Source organism: Electrophorus electricus, chromosome 11, assembly GCF_041902795.1.
Source record: "Electrophorus electricus isolate QZ-2024a chromosome 11, ASM4190279v1, whole genome shotgun sequence".
In the NCBI taxonomy this organism is placed as follows: Eukaryota; Metazoa; Chordata; class Actinopteri; order Gymnotiformes; family Gymnotidae; genus Electrophorus; species Electrophorus electricus.
The window spans coordinates 25,629,755-25,642,500 of NC_137507.1; the positions used below are offsets into that span (position 1 = coordinate 25,629,755).

General features: G+C 46.0%; 1 protein-coding gene across 7 annotated transcripts in view; it reads right to left on the bottom strand.

Moving 5' to 3' along the window:
* The window catches only part of LOC113592098 (myomegalin), a 50,515-nt gene that overhangs the window by 4,631 nt on the left and 33,138 nt on the right, over nucleotides 1–12,746 (bottom strand). For 4 of the 7 annotated variants that reach the window (XM_081723359.1, XM_081723358.1, XM_081723355.1 and 1 more), the window contains 20 exons: nucleotides 10,216–10,349; nucleotides 9,867–10,030; nucleotides 8,684–9,077; nucleotides 8,315–8,555; nucleotides 7,769–7,885; nucleotides 7,178–7,446; nucleotides 6,742–6,953; nucleotides 6,181–6,416; nucleotides 6,034–6,088; nucleotides 5,586–5,827; nucleotides 5,380–5,457; nucleotides 5,153–5,194; nucleotides 4,493–4,696; nucleotides 4,240–4,371; nucleotides 2,430–2,546; nucleotides 1,927–2,107; nucleotides 1,539–1,663; nucleotides 1,024–1,209; nucleotides 573–674; nucleotides 31–236 (listed from right to left, as the gene is read on the bottom strand). In XM_081723359.1, coding sequence (XP_081579485.1) covers nucleotides 31–236; nucleotides 573–674; nucleotides 1,024–1,209; nucleotides 1,539–1,663; nucleotides 1,927–2,107; nucleotides 2,430–2,546; nucleotides 4,240–4,371; nucleotides 4,493–4,696; nucleotides 5,153–5,194; nucleotides 5,380–5,457; nucleotides 5,586–5,827; nucleotides 6,034–6,088; nucleotides 6,181–6,416; nucleotides 6,742–6,953; nucleotides 7,178–7,446; nucleotides 7,769–7,885; nucleotides 8,315–8,555; nucleotides 8,684–9,077; nucleotides 9,867–10,030; nucleotides 10,216–10,349 — 3,437 coding nt within the window. The remainder of the gene's footprint in view (nucleotides 1–30; nucleotides 237–572; nucleotides 675–1,023; nucleotides 1,210–1,538; nucleotides 1,664–1,926; nucleotides 2,108–2,429; nucleotides 2,547–4,239; nucleotides 4,372–4,492; nucleotides 4,697–5,152; nucleotides 5,195–5,379; nucleotides 5,458–5,585; nucleotides 5,828–6,033; nucleotides 6,089–6,180; nucleotides 6,417–6,741; nucleotides 6,954–7,177; nucleotides 7,447–7,768; nucleotides 7,886–8,314; nucleotides 8,556–8,683; nucleotides 9,078–9,866; nucleotides 10,031–10,215; nucleotides 10,350–12,746) is intronic. The other 3 variants (XM_081723356.1, XM_081723357.1, XM_035528121.2) reach the window with 3 other exon arrangements.

Genomic DNA, 12,746 nt, shown 5'->3' on the forward strand with positions numbered 1-12,746 from the left:
GCTGACCGGAGGGTGGGGCGGCCTGCTCACCTGGCCAGCGTTGACCTCCATCGCGGCGGTGTTCATGCATGTCTGCAGCGTGGCCTCCATCCGTTGCACGAGGCCCCTGCCCTCCAGGACCTGCTGCTGCAGGGCGCTGAAGTCATCCACGTGCCCGATGGTGTGGCGCCCGTTCCGGCTGGCGAAGGAACCGTCCGGGGCCTCGCCCTCCAGCTCTGCGTGAGGCTCCAGTGAGTCTGAACGAGAAAGAGAGGGGAGGAGAAAGAGCAATGAAGAGACGGAGAGAGAGAAAAGGAAGAGAGAGAGAGAGAGGTAACAAAATTATAATATAATGTTGTAAATAAAACGAAGCTAGTACAGTGCTATTCTCTGCAGGATCTCTGTACGGAAAGTGCATGCAAAACAGTTTGGTTATTTGGAGCCACTTGTTACGATTGAGTATATTAAATATGGAGTTTTTTACTTATAAAACATAATTGCGCTAATTCGGTCCATCTCAGTTCATGCGTGCAGAAGCATTACTGACTCTAAGAAGAAGGTGAATGCTGTTAGCAGTGAGCGCACGCACACACCATTGGCGGCGAGAGAGATCTCCTCGAGCTCAGCGTAGGGGGAGTACGGTGGTCCCGCAGGGAACGGACCGACGTCCCTCACAGGAGGGGAGGGGGATGGGTCTGCACAACACACCCGGCATGCAGGTTAACACACCACGTGCGCGCACACACATACGTGTGTGTGTGTGTGTGTGTGTGTGTGTGTGTGTGTGTGTGTGTGTGTATATGTGTATGTATGTATGTATGTGTATATATATATATATATATATCTCACACCTAGTGAGATCAGGTAGGTGTGCACAGGGCAAAGTCACCACAACACTTCTTAAACTCAGCGGGACGTCCATTACACACAACGGAAATCACGTGCCGTTACGCTGCCTGATACGATTCATTTCCACCTATCAAGCCTGACTGTAAAACGGGCAGCCCTAACCGACTCAGTGTGTTCCCATCGTGTGGGCCTCACCGTGCAGCAGCTGTCTCCTGTAGAGGGCGTTGCGCAGCGGGCTGGCGGGGACGAGGGCCGTGGGCCGGGGCTCCGCTCCCGCCAGCTGTCCTGGTAGCTGCGGCCTCGGGGCTCGCGCCTCCAGCAGCAGCCCTGCCAGCTCGCCCACGCCAGGACCGCACAGGTACGGCGGCTCGGAGGCGCGGCCTGGGGCGGAGTGGGCGGAGTGGGCGGGGCGGGACGGACGGCGTGGGGACAGAGGCGGGAGGGAGAGATGGAGAATAAAAAGAGAAAGGCAGAGATGCAAGAGGTTGAGGAACAAGAGGCGCGAGACGAGAGATGATGTAGAATGGGCACGTTTTGATCCTTGTCTAAATACTAATAAAGTATCCAGTGCAGATGAATGCAAGGTGTTTCTGCTAAAGACAATGGTGAATGTACATAAACTGATCAGACGTTGTAAGGGTTAATACATCTGAATGCATTTACCTGAATTGGTTGAGGTATACCAAAAGTACGCAGTTGCAGCATCTCACCTGTGAGGGCGCTCTTGTTTCCTGCACACACACGGTCGTACAGCTGCAGCTCACACTGCAGAGAGTGTAACAGCTGCCTGCTCTCAGATAACTGCTGCTGGAGCAGACTGACCTCGTGCTGCAACCTGCACACACACACACACACACACACACACACACACAGCAGATACACGTACATACAAACATACATGAAGGCACACGCCAACGTACACACACGAAAATGCAATGCATTTGCTGTTGAAAATGACACCCCCCCCGCCCCCGATACACACAACGAGCACTGCAGAACAGCTGACAGCAAATCTGAAATTCACAGAGCAGCCTGCACGTGCGTGTCTGCTAGTCCTGATTCAGTCAGGGGGGATCTCGCGATGGCAGACTATCTTACTTGTTGCTGTGCTCCTGATTGCTCTGTCTCTCCTGCCGGAGTTGCTGGATCTGCTCACAGCTGTGGGCCTGCACCCTCCTCAGCTCCTCCTTCCACTGCTCCGCCTCTAACTCCGCCTGCTTCAGTCGGGCACGCCCAGTCAGCACTGCCTCCTGTAACTGCTCCACCTCCTTATTACTGTCTGAAGAGAAAACAGAAGAGAGCAGTATGAACATAGAGGAATAATAAAGGATTATATATTCATACACTATTATATATTCATGTTAATCTGCATTCGTTCTATATATACAAATTAAAAATCATGTGTTGACAAATTATTTAATATACACATTTCAGGTATGTAAACATGTAAGTCCAGTCAGTTTGACTAAATCTGACATTAAAATAGTTTATCCAATCGAATACATTGGACACATATTTAGAAGATCACATGAATTTTATCACAGTCATACAAACTTTGCACTTTGGTCTATTCTGCAGGGACTGAGAGGGGGTGAACATACCCCTGCTGGTCTGCAGTGTCGACTGAAGACTCAGATTCTCCTCTTTCAGCACTCGGATCTCGTTAGACAGCTGTGCGACAGTGTCCAGGCCCTGGATGTAGATGTTAGTGGGTGCAGCTGTTGGGGGGGACACACAAGCCCTTCAGCGAATGCCTAACAGTACACCGAGCAGAACTGCACTTCCATACAGCTCCGAAACACAGACATATGCAGGCCTCACTCTACCCTGTGATGTACCTGTCCAGGTAGCGAGGTTCTAGTGGATGAGGAACAGAGCCAACCCCATTTTCCACTATTTTTTGGTTTGGTTTTTGATGGGGCATTTCTAGATTATTTGTTGTGAATTATGGGGGGTGGCACAGATGGTGGAAAAATTCGGACACCCCGCTGCAAGAGGCAGGGACCAGGCCCTTTTTAAAGTGTACAAATAGCACACAAGACTATGTTATTACCGTGAGTTACTGCATTGTTATTGTAATACAGTATTACCTTTTAATACTGGAATGCTATTACACTGACATTACCTTATTACAATGCATGTCCTTGTATTACTACAACGTATTACTCTGTTATTACCTTGTTATTAGTTATTACAGCATGCTATTACATTGTGTTACTACGGTGCTATGACACTGTTATTACACCATATTATTACATTGTATTACTACATTATTACACCACTATTACTACAAGGCTTTATAGCATATATTACACAGTATTATCAATAGCGATCGTACCATGTTATTACATAGTTACACTGTTATTACATAGTTATTACACTGAGTAAATACATTATTACATAGCTATTACATTGTATTATTGCATAGTTATTAGTTTTACACTGTTATTGCGTTATACTCTGTGATTAATTATACTTATTGTACAGTTTTAGTAATTACACATTTCGTTACTGCATTGTAATTACCTTCCTCTTATTATATAGTTATTACACTGTATTATTACACAGTTTGATTCTGATTCATCAGTTCATGCTAGATAATGCAAGTTTTTTTGGTTTTTTTGTGTTGCGTACTTTTGCTAACATAACCAATGCCTTTGCTTTAGTGGTCTGATATGTATTTTTGGTAGGTTAAATGATTGTGTGGCTTTATCATGATTTTGCCTTCTGCATGGCTGACTTGCTTTTAAACACTCGCGTGGGTCAATTTCTATTGTTAGTACCTTATAGTGAGCAGAGAAACAAAGAAACAGACCCTGACTGAGCGTGTTAGCCACTCAAGAATTTGGACGTATGCTGCGACATGCAGGGAAACGTAGTGCCTGCAGTGAATTTGCGTGGTGCTAATGTTTATGTCAAACAAGGATTATAGTAGGTGTACTGACGTGCTCCATTACATTACATCTACCGACGCACCTGTTTGTTTTGTTTATTTTTGAACTAAGGTTGAGAAAAATCAGTGTATCTTAGAAAGCCCTCCTAGCTGGTCATGTCACAATGGTGTCACAGGGTGGGTGGTGAGGTGGTTGGGTTCTCTGGTGTGTGTGAGCCTGCGCCTATGTTGAGTAACTGAAATGCTAGTACTTATTGTAGGGTATTGTCTATAATTGCACTTATCGTTGTCTGAGATAGAGCTTATACGTCTTTTGCACTCCTAGGCATCAGCATTGATCCCTGCGTCTCGACCGTATTCTAGTTCAATGGTATCTCGAACTGTAACCTACTGTCCTGGCTAGGATACATTCTATGAGCAAATGACAAAGCACTTTTGTTAGTCGCTCTGGATAAGAGTGTCTGCCAATTTCCGTGAATGTAAATGTAAACATAAATGGGCCGGCACATCTCTCTCACCTCCGTCCCTGGCGACGGCGGCCAGCCGGGACTCGAGCTGCTGGCGCAGCCTCTCGTTGGTCTGGATGGAGTCTTCCAGCCTCTGCCGCAGGGTCCGGATCTCTTGCAGGTGCTCTTCAATCAGGCCCATGTCTGGGAACAGAAGCGTCAGACAGAAGTGAAGTGGACAGGTCGTGGTTATGCACTGAGCTGCTGGATTAAAGGCATTTTTTCCACAATAGTGCTTCAATCTACCACGCAATGATTTACACACCTGAATGACCGCTCCCCGACTGATAAACAGGTGTTCCGGCAAGGCCTCTGATTGGCTCAGACATGTTATCTGTGCTCCATGGCGCATCTGTTTTCAGGGGATGTCCGAGGGAATGCTGGGATAGCTGTGGAGTGTAACTGGTGGTATCTATAGGTGTGGGTCCCATCAGTGTGAAGCTGCTCAGTGAATGAGGTAAACTAAAACCTGGTTCAGACAACACAGAGAGAGACACGTTCAGGATTGAGACACACTGGTTATCCCAGACAGGAATATTAATATTAATTATAATTAATCAATTCAGGCACAGTACAAGTCACAGTTAAGGAGGATTGTTTTAGAAAGGGTTATGAATAGGGACCAGAAAAGACTTTGGCTCTTCAATGTTAGAACATGCTATATTTTCCTACTGGTAGGCTGGTCTGTTCATGACTTTAAGTGCAGCGATTGTATGTGTGTGTATAGGTGAATGAGTGTGTATGTGTGGTCAAGTTATGTATAGCCTACATGTTTAAGTCATGTAACAGATTATCAGTAGCCTCTAGATACTACTAAAGGCATGGGTCTAATAATTTATTACAAAAATGGCAAAACATATGCATCGGTTAGATACCAGCTGCAATATTAAGCACAGCAAAACACACACACAAGCTGTGTGCTCACTTCGAACTGGTGGTCTGCGCAGGCCCTGATGATGATATGACCCTGGGGAGAACAGCCGCGGGTCAGGACCAGGGAAGGGTAATGGGTCAAAGGTTAAGTTATTTGAGCCAGACCAAAAGTTGGTCTGCGTCAGGGGCAAAAAGCTGGACATCTGTCCAGCACAGAGACCCAGAGATGGGTGGAGGTGGGTCAGACAACTGCACTACGTGCGGACAGACCCTGCCTACCTGTCTTACTCTCCATGGGCCCGTAGGGGGCGATCAGGGACTGAATACAGTCAGGGACATGGTGGAGGGAGAAGCGCTCTGTAACAGAGCACAGACAGCAGACCTAATTAGGGTGGCTAAGTAAGTGTGTGTGTGTGTGTGTGTGTTTATTTAAATGTACATTTCTGTGTGTGTTCGTGTGTGTGCGCGTATTGTAGCTTCCATGCCTGCATCCTCAGGTCTGGGTGCTGGTTCCTGCTGAGCATATTCACTGACAGCGTCCACGTCGGAACACAGCTCCAGGTCCTCATTGGTCGAGCCCCTGTCATCTGACGCGAAGGAAGTGCGGTCAGACTGGTCTGTGGTTTCGGAGGGCGCGCGGCTGCTGGAGGGCGTGTCAGGGTGCTGCTTCAGCTTGGTGTGAAGAGACTCGATGATCTTGTCTTTCTCCTGGAGCTCCTTACTCAACCTACGCACGCAGACGCGAGGTCGGCTGTGTTTACTGATGGTCGTGATGACCCAGTGCAGAAATGCAGTTTGTGTCATCTCCTTACACTTCAACAAACAACACCTTTACTGCCCGGACACATTCAATTTCAATCATTATATTAATTTTTCCAGACCTCAGATTGACACACACACATACACACACACACACACACATTTCAGAAATACCTTAAAGCTAACAGTTCATGGCCCATTTTATCATCCTGTAGCTCTGTCCGATCTCCTGCAAACACACAAAAGACAGAGAAACTGGTCAATACTGCACTAACATGGTTATATGGGTGTGTGTGTGTGTGTGTGTGTGTGTGTACTCACTTCCATTGATCTTAATGCTGATCCTCTGTGCTAGTGAAGTGCTCTGTGAGAGCTGTTTTCTAAAACTCTGGCCCATGTAGTAATCAATATCATTGGCTCGTAGCAGTTCTTCGAAGGCCTTGGTGGTGTCACCTAAATGCTGCGTCAGGATGTGGCAGATGCCCCGCCCCTCACGCATTCTCTGCCGCAGGTGCGACAGCTCCCGAGCCTGGGCCTGGATCAGCGTGTTGTACTTCCTGGGTAGACAAACAAAAAAGGTGGAGTCAGCTGTAGAATTAAAATAATTAACCAACTAGATATATGGGCATATTGAGAGAAAATGTTTGCCAGAAAAAGTATGAATTTTCTAGAAAACCTAGTCGATTTACATTTCCCTGATAGATGTACATCTTTAATCCGATTTGTCTGAAAAAAATGTCATGGTGGAATAATAATGGCGGGCCAAATTTCAGATGAATAGATTAGACAGATGTAACGAGAGTCAGCAACTGAAAGGTCGGACGGAAACGAGCATGAGAAACGCGGCACATGGGCGCCTTCACGGACGCCACTTCCTCTCACCCCGGCCAGGTGGTGTTCTTGCCCTCCTCTGCACCTCCGTTCCCCTCCAGCCTGGCGTTGCGAACCTGCTCCTCCAGCGAGGCCACGCGTGACACCAGCTCCTGCAGCTCCCTGCTGGGCCGCGCCGCGCCTGGCGCCGGCCCGTCCGACTGCCAGCCCTCATCCTCCTCCACTGCGCTGTGGCTCGGAGAGACCCGGAGCGCCCAGTTCACCTGACAGAGCGCAGGCAGCCGCAGCAGGGTGAGGAAGCTTCTAGAACCACTTGAACGACACCCTTAAATCCCCGATACCATACTACCGCCACGCAAAACGGTAAAGGATATCAGAAACATGTAACGGTATGTACATGAAATATCTTGCATTTGCATCAGAGTTCGCCATTTGGAGCACTTCGGTAATGCAGTCGTGTTTGGAGTAGCCGGGGAAACGGGGCTACCTTGCGCGGGGTGCGTTCGAGGCTGGAGGCGTAATCAGACGTGGCAGAGAGGGAGCGCACACGGAGCTGTAGCCCCCGGATCACCCCGTAGCAGCGGGAGAGCTGCGCTCGCAGGTCCTGGACCAGGCAGCGAAGCGAGGACGCGTCGTCCGGCTGCACCGCGCCGCGGCCGTCGGCGCGGCAAGTCCAGGGTTTAATGCCGCCACCCACGCCGCTGTCGCCGTAGTGCTCGCGTGAGAGGGAGGTGCACATCTCCAGATCATCAAACTCTGAAAGGAGCAAAATGAATGTGTTCAATATTCAGTCAGCAACTGATCTGCGGAGTTTGATTTCTGAAGAATGCAGCTTTCCCAAGGGTTTTTTTTTCCCCCAGCACAGTAGTTGAGGCATAAACGGTAGTTTATGTAAGATGAGAGCCAACTGAGGCATATAGCTTGGTAGTCTGGTAATTGGGGTCAGTTCTTTGACAGTTGAGGCATGTAGTATAGTAGTATGGGCCTGCTGTATGGCAGCTAAGGTGTAGTTTGATAGTTTGGGTCTGTTGTTTAGCAGTTGAAGCAGGTAGTTTTGTAGCTGGGGCACAGCGCGTACCCGGACTGCTGGCGTCGTCTCGCTCCGCCTCATTCTCGCTGCGCCCGCTCGTCTCGTAGCCCAGATCCTGCAGGTCCACCTGCACCTGCTTACTGTCCCGCTGCACCGCGGTCTCCGCTGAGACGCATGCAGAGACGGGTCAGACACAGAAAGAACTTTCACAACACAGGGAAGCGGTCCACAGTAGATTTGCCAACCAAAACTAATTCCTACGGATCTCTACAAAGTTCTCCAATCTACAGATTTACAGACTGTCTCTCTCCTGAGAGAGACATACAGCAGCGGTGACATCCATATTTTCTGCAGTGACTCATGGCCTGATGGAGAGTGACTGACTACTTTACATTTACGGCATTTGGCATGTGTTCATATGCAAATGTTCTTGTTTTGAATAGACCCACCAATAAAATAAATAAAATGAATATGTCATTGATATTGTATATTACTGTTTTGCATGTACTCTCTTGTTATTAGCTTTGGCAACACTGAATGACAGACAGACGTGTGTGTATGAGTGCCTGTGTGTGTGTGAGCACGTCCACTCACTCAGTAGTTCCCTGTAGTCCTTCAGTTGCTCGGCCTGCGCGTGGACAGTGGCTTCGGACACCATCAGTCTCTCCTGCAGCTCTCTACTTTCCTGCCGACTAAGGGCCAGGTCACTACGGAGACGCTCCGCCTGCTCCCGGAGGCCTGCCTCCACATGCTGCCAGAACCCTGTGGCTCCGACCCCGCTGCTGGAACTGGAGCCACTACTCTGGCCCTCCACTTGCTGCTCCACGCCTGGGTCCTGCCACAGTGCCACACCCACAGGGAACAGCTTAGCATGCAACCGGAACATTCTTACAGGAAACAAAACCAATCACGCTTCGGTTGCTTGGCTCCTCCCAAGGCGTGTAAGCGTCTGCGGTGCTTCACCTGCGCCGAGTAACTGCCTCGAAGCCCATGAGCCAGGAGCACCCCGAGGTCCAGAGAGTGAGGTCTGGTACATCTCCTCTTTCCTGAACGCTCTCTCAGAGTCACGATTGGGGCCCCGCGCTTGCACCGGGGGTCCCGTGCACCCTCACCCTCCTCATCCTCATCTTCGTCGTCATATTCCTCCTCTTCCGCTTCCTGTCCGTGCGCGTACTGGTTGTGTCGGGGCAGGCCACGGGGCCTCAGTCCGTCCGAGTCACTCTGCTCCCACCTTCTGCACCTCACAGATACCTTACCATCCGTCTTCAGTCCAGATTCAGACTCCAGCACGGATCCCGATGCAAGTCCGCTCTGTTCCAGTTTGTGGTTTGCCACCTGCTGACCTGGTAGATTACTTCTGAATGGTGCATATTTCATGATGTAATCACAAACAGAAACAGTAAAAGAAAACCATTAACTTGCTTAATATCAATGATCATTATTAACAACCACAATCCTGATAATATTGTCACCTATATAATAAGTGTATACTGGATTCTATTTTATGTTTACATATGATAAGCAGAAGCATTACTAAGTAAAATTTGTGATAAAAGTGGGTACAGTGGTGTCATTTTTTATTTGAATACTTATTTTGTGTTTGTTTTACTGTCTGTGTGTGTGTGTGAGAGTGTGTGTGTGTGTTTTACCTATTCAGAGAACACGTGGTGTGTGTGTGTGTGTGTTTGTGTTTGTATATATGTATATATATGTATATGTATATGTATATGTATATGTATATGTATGGATATATGTATGTATATGTATGTATGTATGTATATGTATGTATATATATGTATATGTATGCATATATATGTATATGTATGCATATATATGTATATGTGTATTACCTATTCAGAGAACACGTGGTGTGTGTATATGTATGGATATATATTTATATGTATGTATAGTGTGTGTGTATGTATATATATATATATATATATATATATATATATATATATATATATATATATATATATATATATATATATATATATATACATACACACACACACACACACACACACACACACACACATATATATATATATATATATATATATATATATATATATATATGTGTGTGTGTGTGTGTGTGTGTGTGTGTGTGTGTGTGTGTGTGTGTGTGTATGTACATGTGTATTACCTATTCAGAGAACACGTGGTGTGGCCCGCCTGGCTGAGCTGGCTTTTAATCTCTCTTATCTCTCTTTCCTTACTCTTCTTCTGTGCTACCTTGTCCTGCCATCCTCCCTGCATGGCCCCCTGGGATAGACCCTCGCCCACTGGTCCTCCAGACATGCCAGCATTCTGCAAGGAGAAGACAGAAAGCACAGCGTGACAGAAACTGGCCGGCGCTTAAAAACCACTTCGCATTAGTATTTAACACATAAACTGAAATTCTATTAGATTTCAGAACTTTAACTGTGTGTAAGTCAGGATCATTTCACAGTATCGAGTGCATCAATACATGGGGTGTATTGGGGTGTGTTTACCTGCGTGCTAGCCAGACTCCGAGCGGTCAGTTTCACATCATCTTCCTCTATGCTGTCTGTAAATTCTTCACTGCTACTGCCACCGTCTTCATCGTCATCCTCGTCATCCTCTTCCTCCTCGTCCGAGCTGAATTCTAGAGGGAAAAATAAAGTCCAAGGTAGAAGAGAGGGAGCTAATTTTCTTTCCTGATGCCTTTGTTCTCAGAGGCTATTTTTAGCCATCTTTCCACATCCCTTTCTCGTACGCCGTTTGCACCAGTTTTACACTAACTTTCTTCCCGACAGCCAGTACATTTCCAGACTAAACTCCTGACGTCCTGCCCATGGCTTCCTCTCCCTCCCTCTCCCTCTCCCTCTCTCACTTTTTCTCTTTCTCTAACACACATACAAGGCAAATAAATGGCCTCAAACTCTTCAGTACAAATCCAATCCTAAAAACAGCACAATATACATCTTTGACAAAAATAAACTTCATAAGTCACACAAACAACTAACAAACCTTCCACATGCACATATAGTATGTATGAAACTCCAGGACAGTTAGTTACATGCTGAGTTATATAAAATTAGTTTCCAGAAGATTGGGGGGGAATAGATCCCATCTATAAAGCCTATTATCGCACGATTGTGCGTATCAGCTACAACATGTTTATATAAAGTTATAGAAAGGGCCACTGAAACCTACCCATGAGCCTCTGGGCTCATGGATTTACACTGCAGAGGGATCTGATCTCAGACAAGCAAATTAGTTGGTGCTGGTGGATATGGCGATTATTCACAGATCTGAGTTTTGCTATTTCTGCATATTGGCAAGGCCTTCTATTCAAACGATCAGGGCTCTGAGAGGTGGCATGGATTGGGGGCTCAGATTAGACAGCACAAACGGATCCAAAAATGGGCAGTTAGAACAAAGCTGAATAAGATCTGCGTAGCTGCACAGCTTTTACAGAGCACTTCTGACACAGCAGGGTGGTGACACACTCCAGCTGGTACACACACTCTGCAGGCCAGCCATGGGCTCTTCGAACATCACGCATGGATTTGCTACAGTTGTGTGGGAATTTCAGCACTGCAATTTGGTAAAGCTTTTGTTACCAAAGCAAAGTGTTTTGCATCGACTCATTCTGCAGTCGTTCCAGATGGCAATGTTATGTAATTTGCTAGGCCTTCATAATGTGTGTAGAAGGGCAAATTAAAAACACTGGCCCCAGGTAAGAAAATTCTGCCCTGATGTGTTTGGGCATGTTATGATAAGGCAGAGAAACTGCTGAGAGGCCTCTCACCATGAGCCATATTATATTGAAACCCCTGAGGCTTAGAAAGCTTGCATTGCCCTCTGGGTAAAATGTGCAATGTAGGAACTGTATTTTATGATGTTGCTTGTTGGCAGTACAGGTGACCGTGTTCATGTCACTACTCAGCTGTGGAAAATATAGCCTTCGGTGTCTGGATATTTTCATCCACAGCCTGATTCAGAACAAAACAAGACGTTTCCAGAGAATTTATATATCAGGGCATGCAAACAGACGGCTAGCACGCAGGTGTCCATGAACACGATAGGACCGAGTGCATATGTCACCTGCCAAATCAAATTCATCTTCATGGACCTTTACAATGGCTGAGTACAAATGTATTTCCTTCCTAGTTATACTGATAATGGAACACATACGAGGAAATGTGTATTTCATGTAACGTGTTGTTGTTTCTTATATACTTACCTTGTGTATATTGTGTATTACATCAACTACATTTTGCTGTTTTGTACTCCAAAAGAGATGCTTGTACTCCAAAAGAGATGCTTGTTATAACATCCCTTGTGGAAATATATCAATTATATAATCTAATCAAATGGTTATCAATGCTGCGAATTTAAATGGAATATTTCATTTAAAAAAAGAATGAAATACAAAAAAAAAAAACAGTTCTGAACATGAAAACTGATGTAGATTTATTTCCATTAGATGTGAAGTACATAAAAATAACCTGCTTTACTTTTTCTGCCAAGAAATATTGGTGGAGAAATCTGATTGGTGCAAAAGTGCAAAATTGCATTTGGCACTGCAACTGTGACCATCCCCTAGTTTTAGCAATCGCATGCGACTAGCTGACATCCTAACTTTGCATTATTGGGAAGTTAAGAAAAGCAGCCATTGTAACTTTATCATGCAGCATTCTAGAACTACCAATTATGTAATGCCAACCATTTTTAGATTTGCATAACTAGACAAAGTATGAAAAAAGCTTTCAATTAGCTCTGGGTCGAGTTCAGCTGATTAGCAAATTTCAGCTATTTGCAAAACAATCTTAAGGCATATGCTTCCATATATGTGATATTTAGTTATAGTTTAATGTTGGTCATATGTGGGATCTTGTTTGTGCAAAACAACAATGGTTCAACTCAAAGGAATGAATGAGTCCAAGTGCACAGATACCAGAGCTTTACAGGGAAATGCTGTACCAACAACACAAGAAGCACAATACACTGAGATGGAAGAACAGACAGGAACACTTTCACCCAAAGAAGCTTCAAA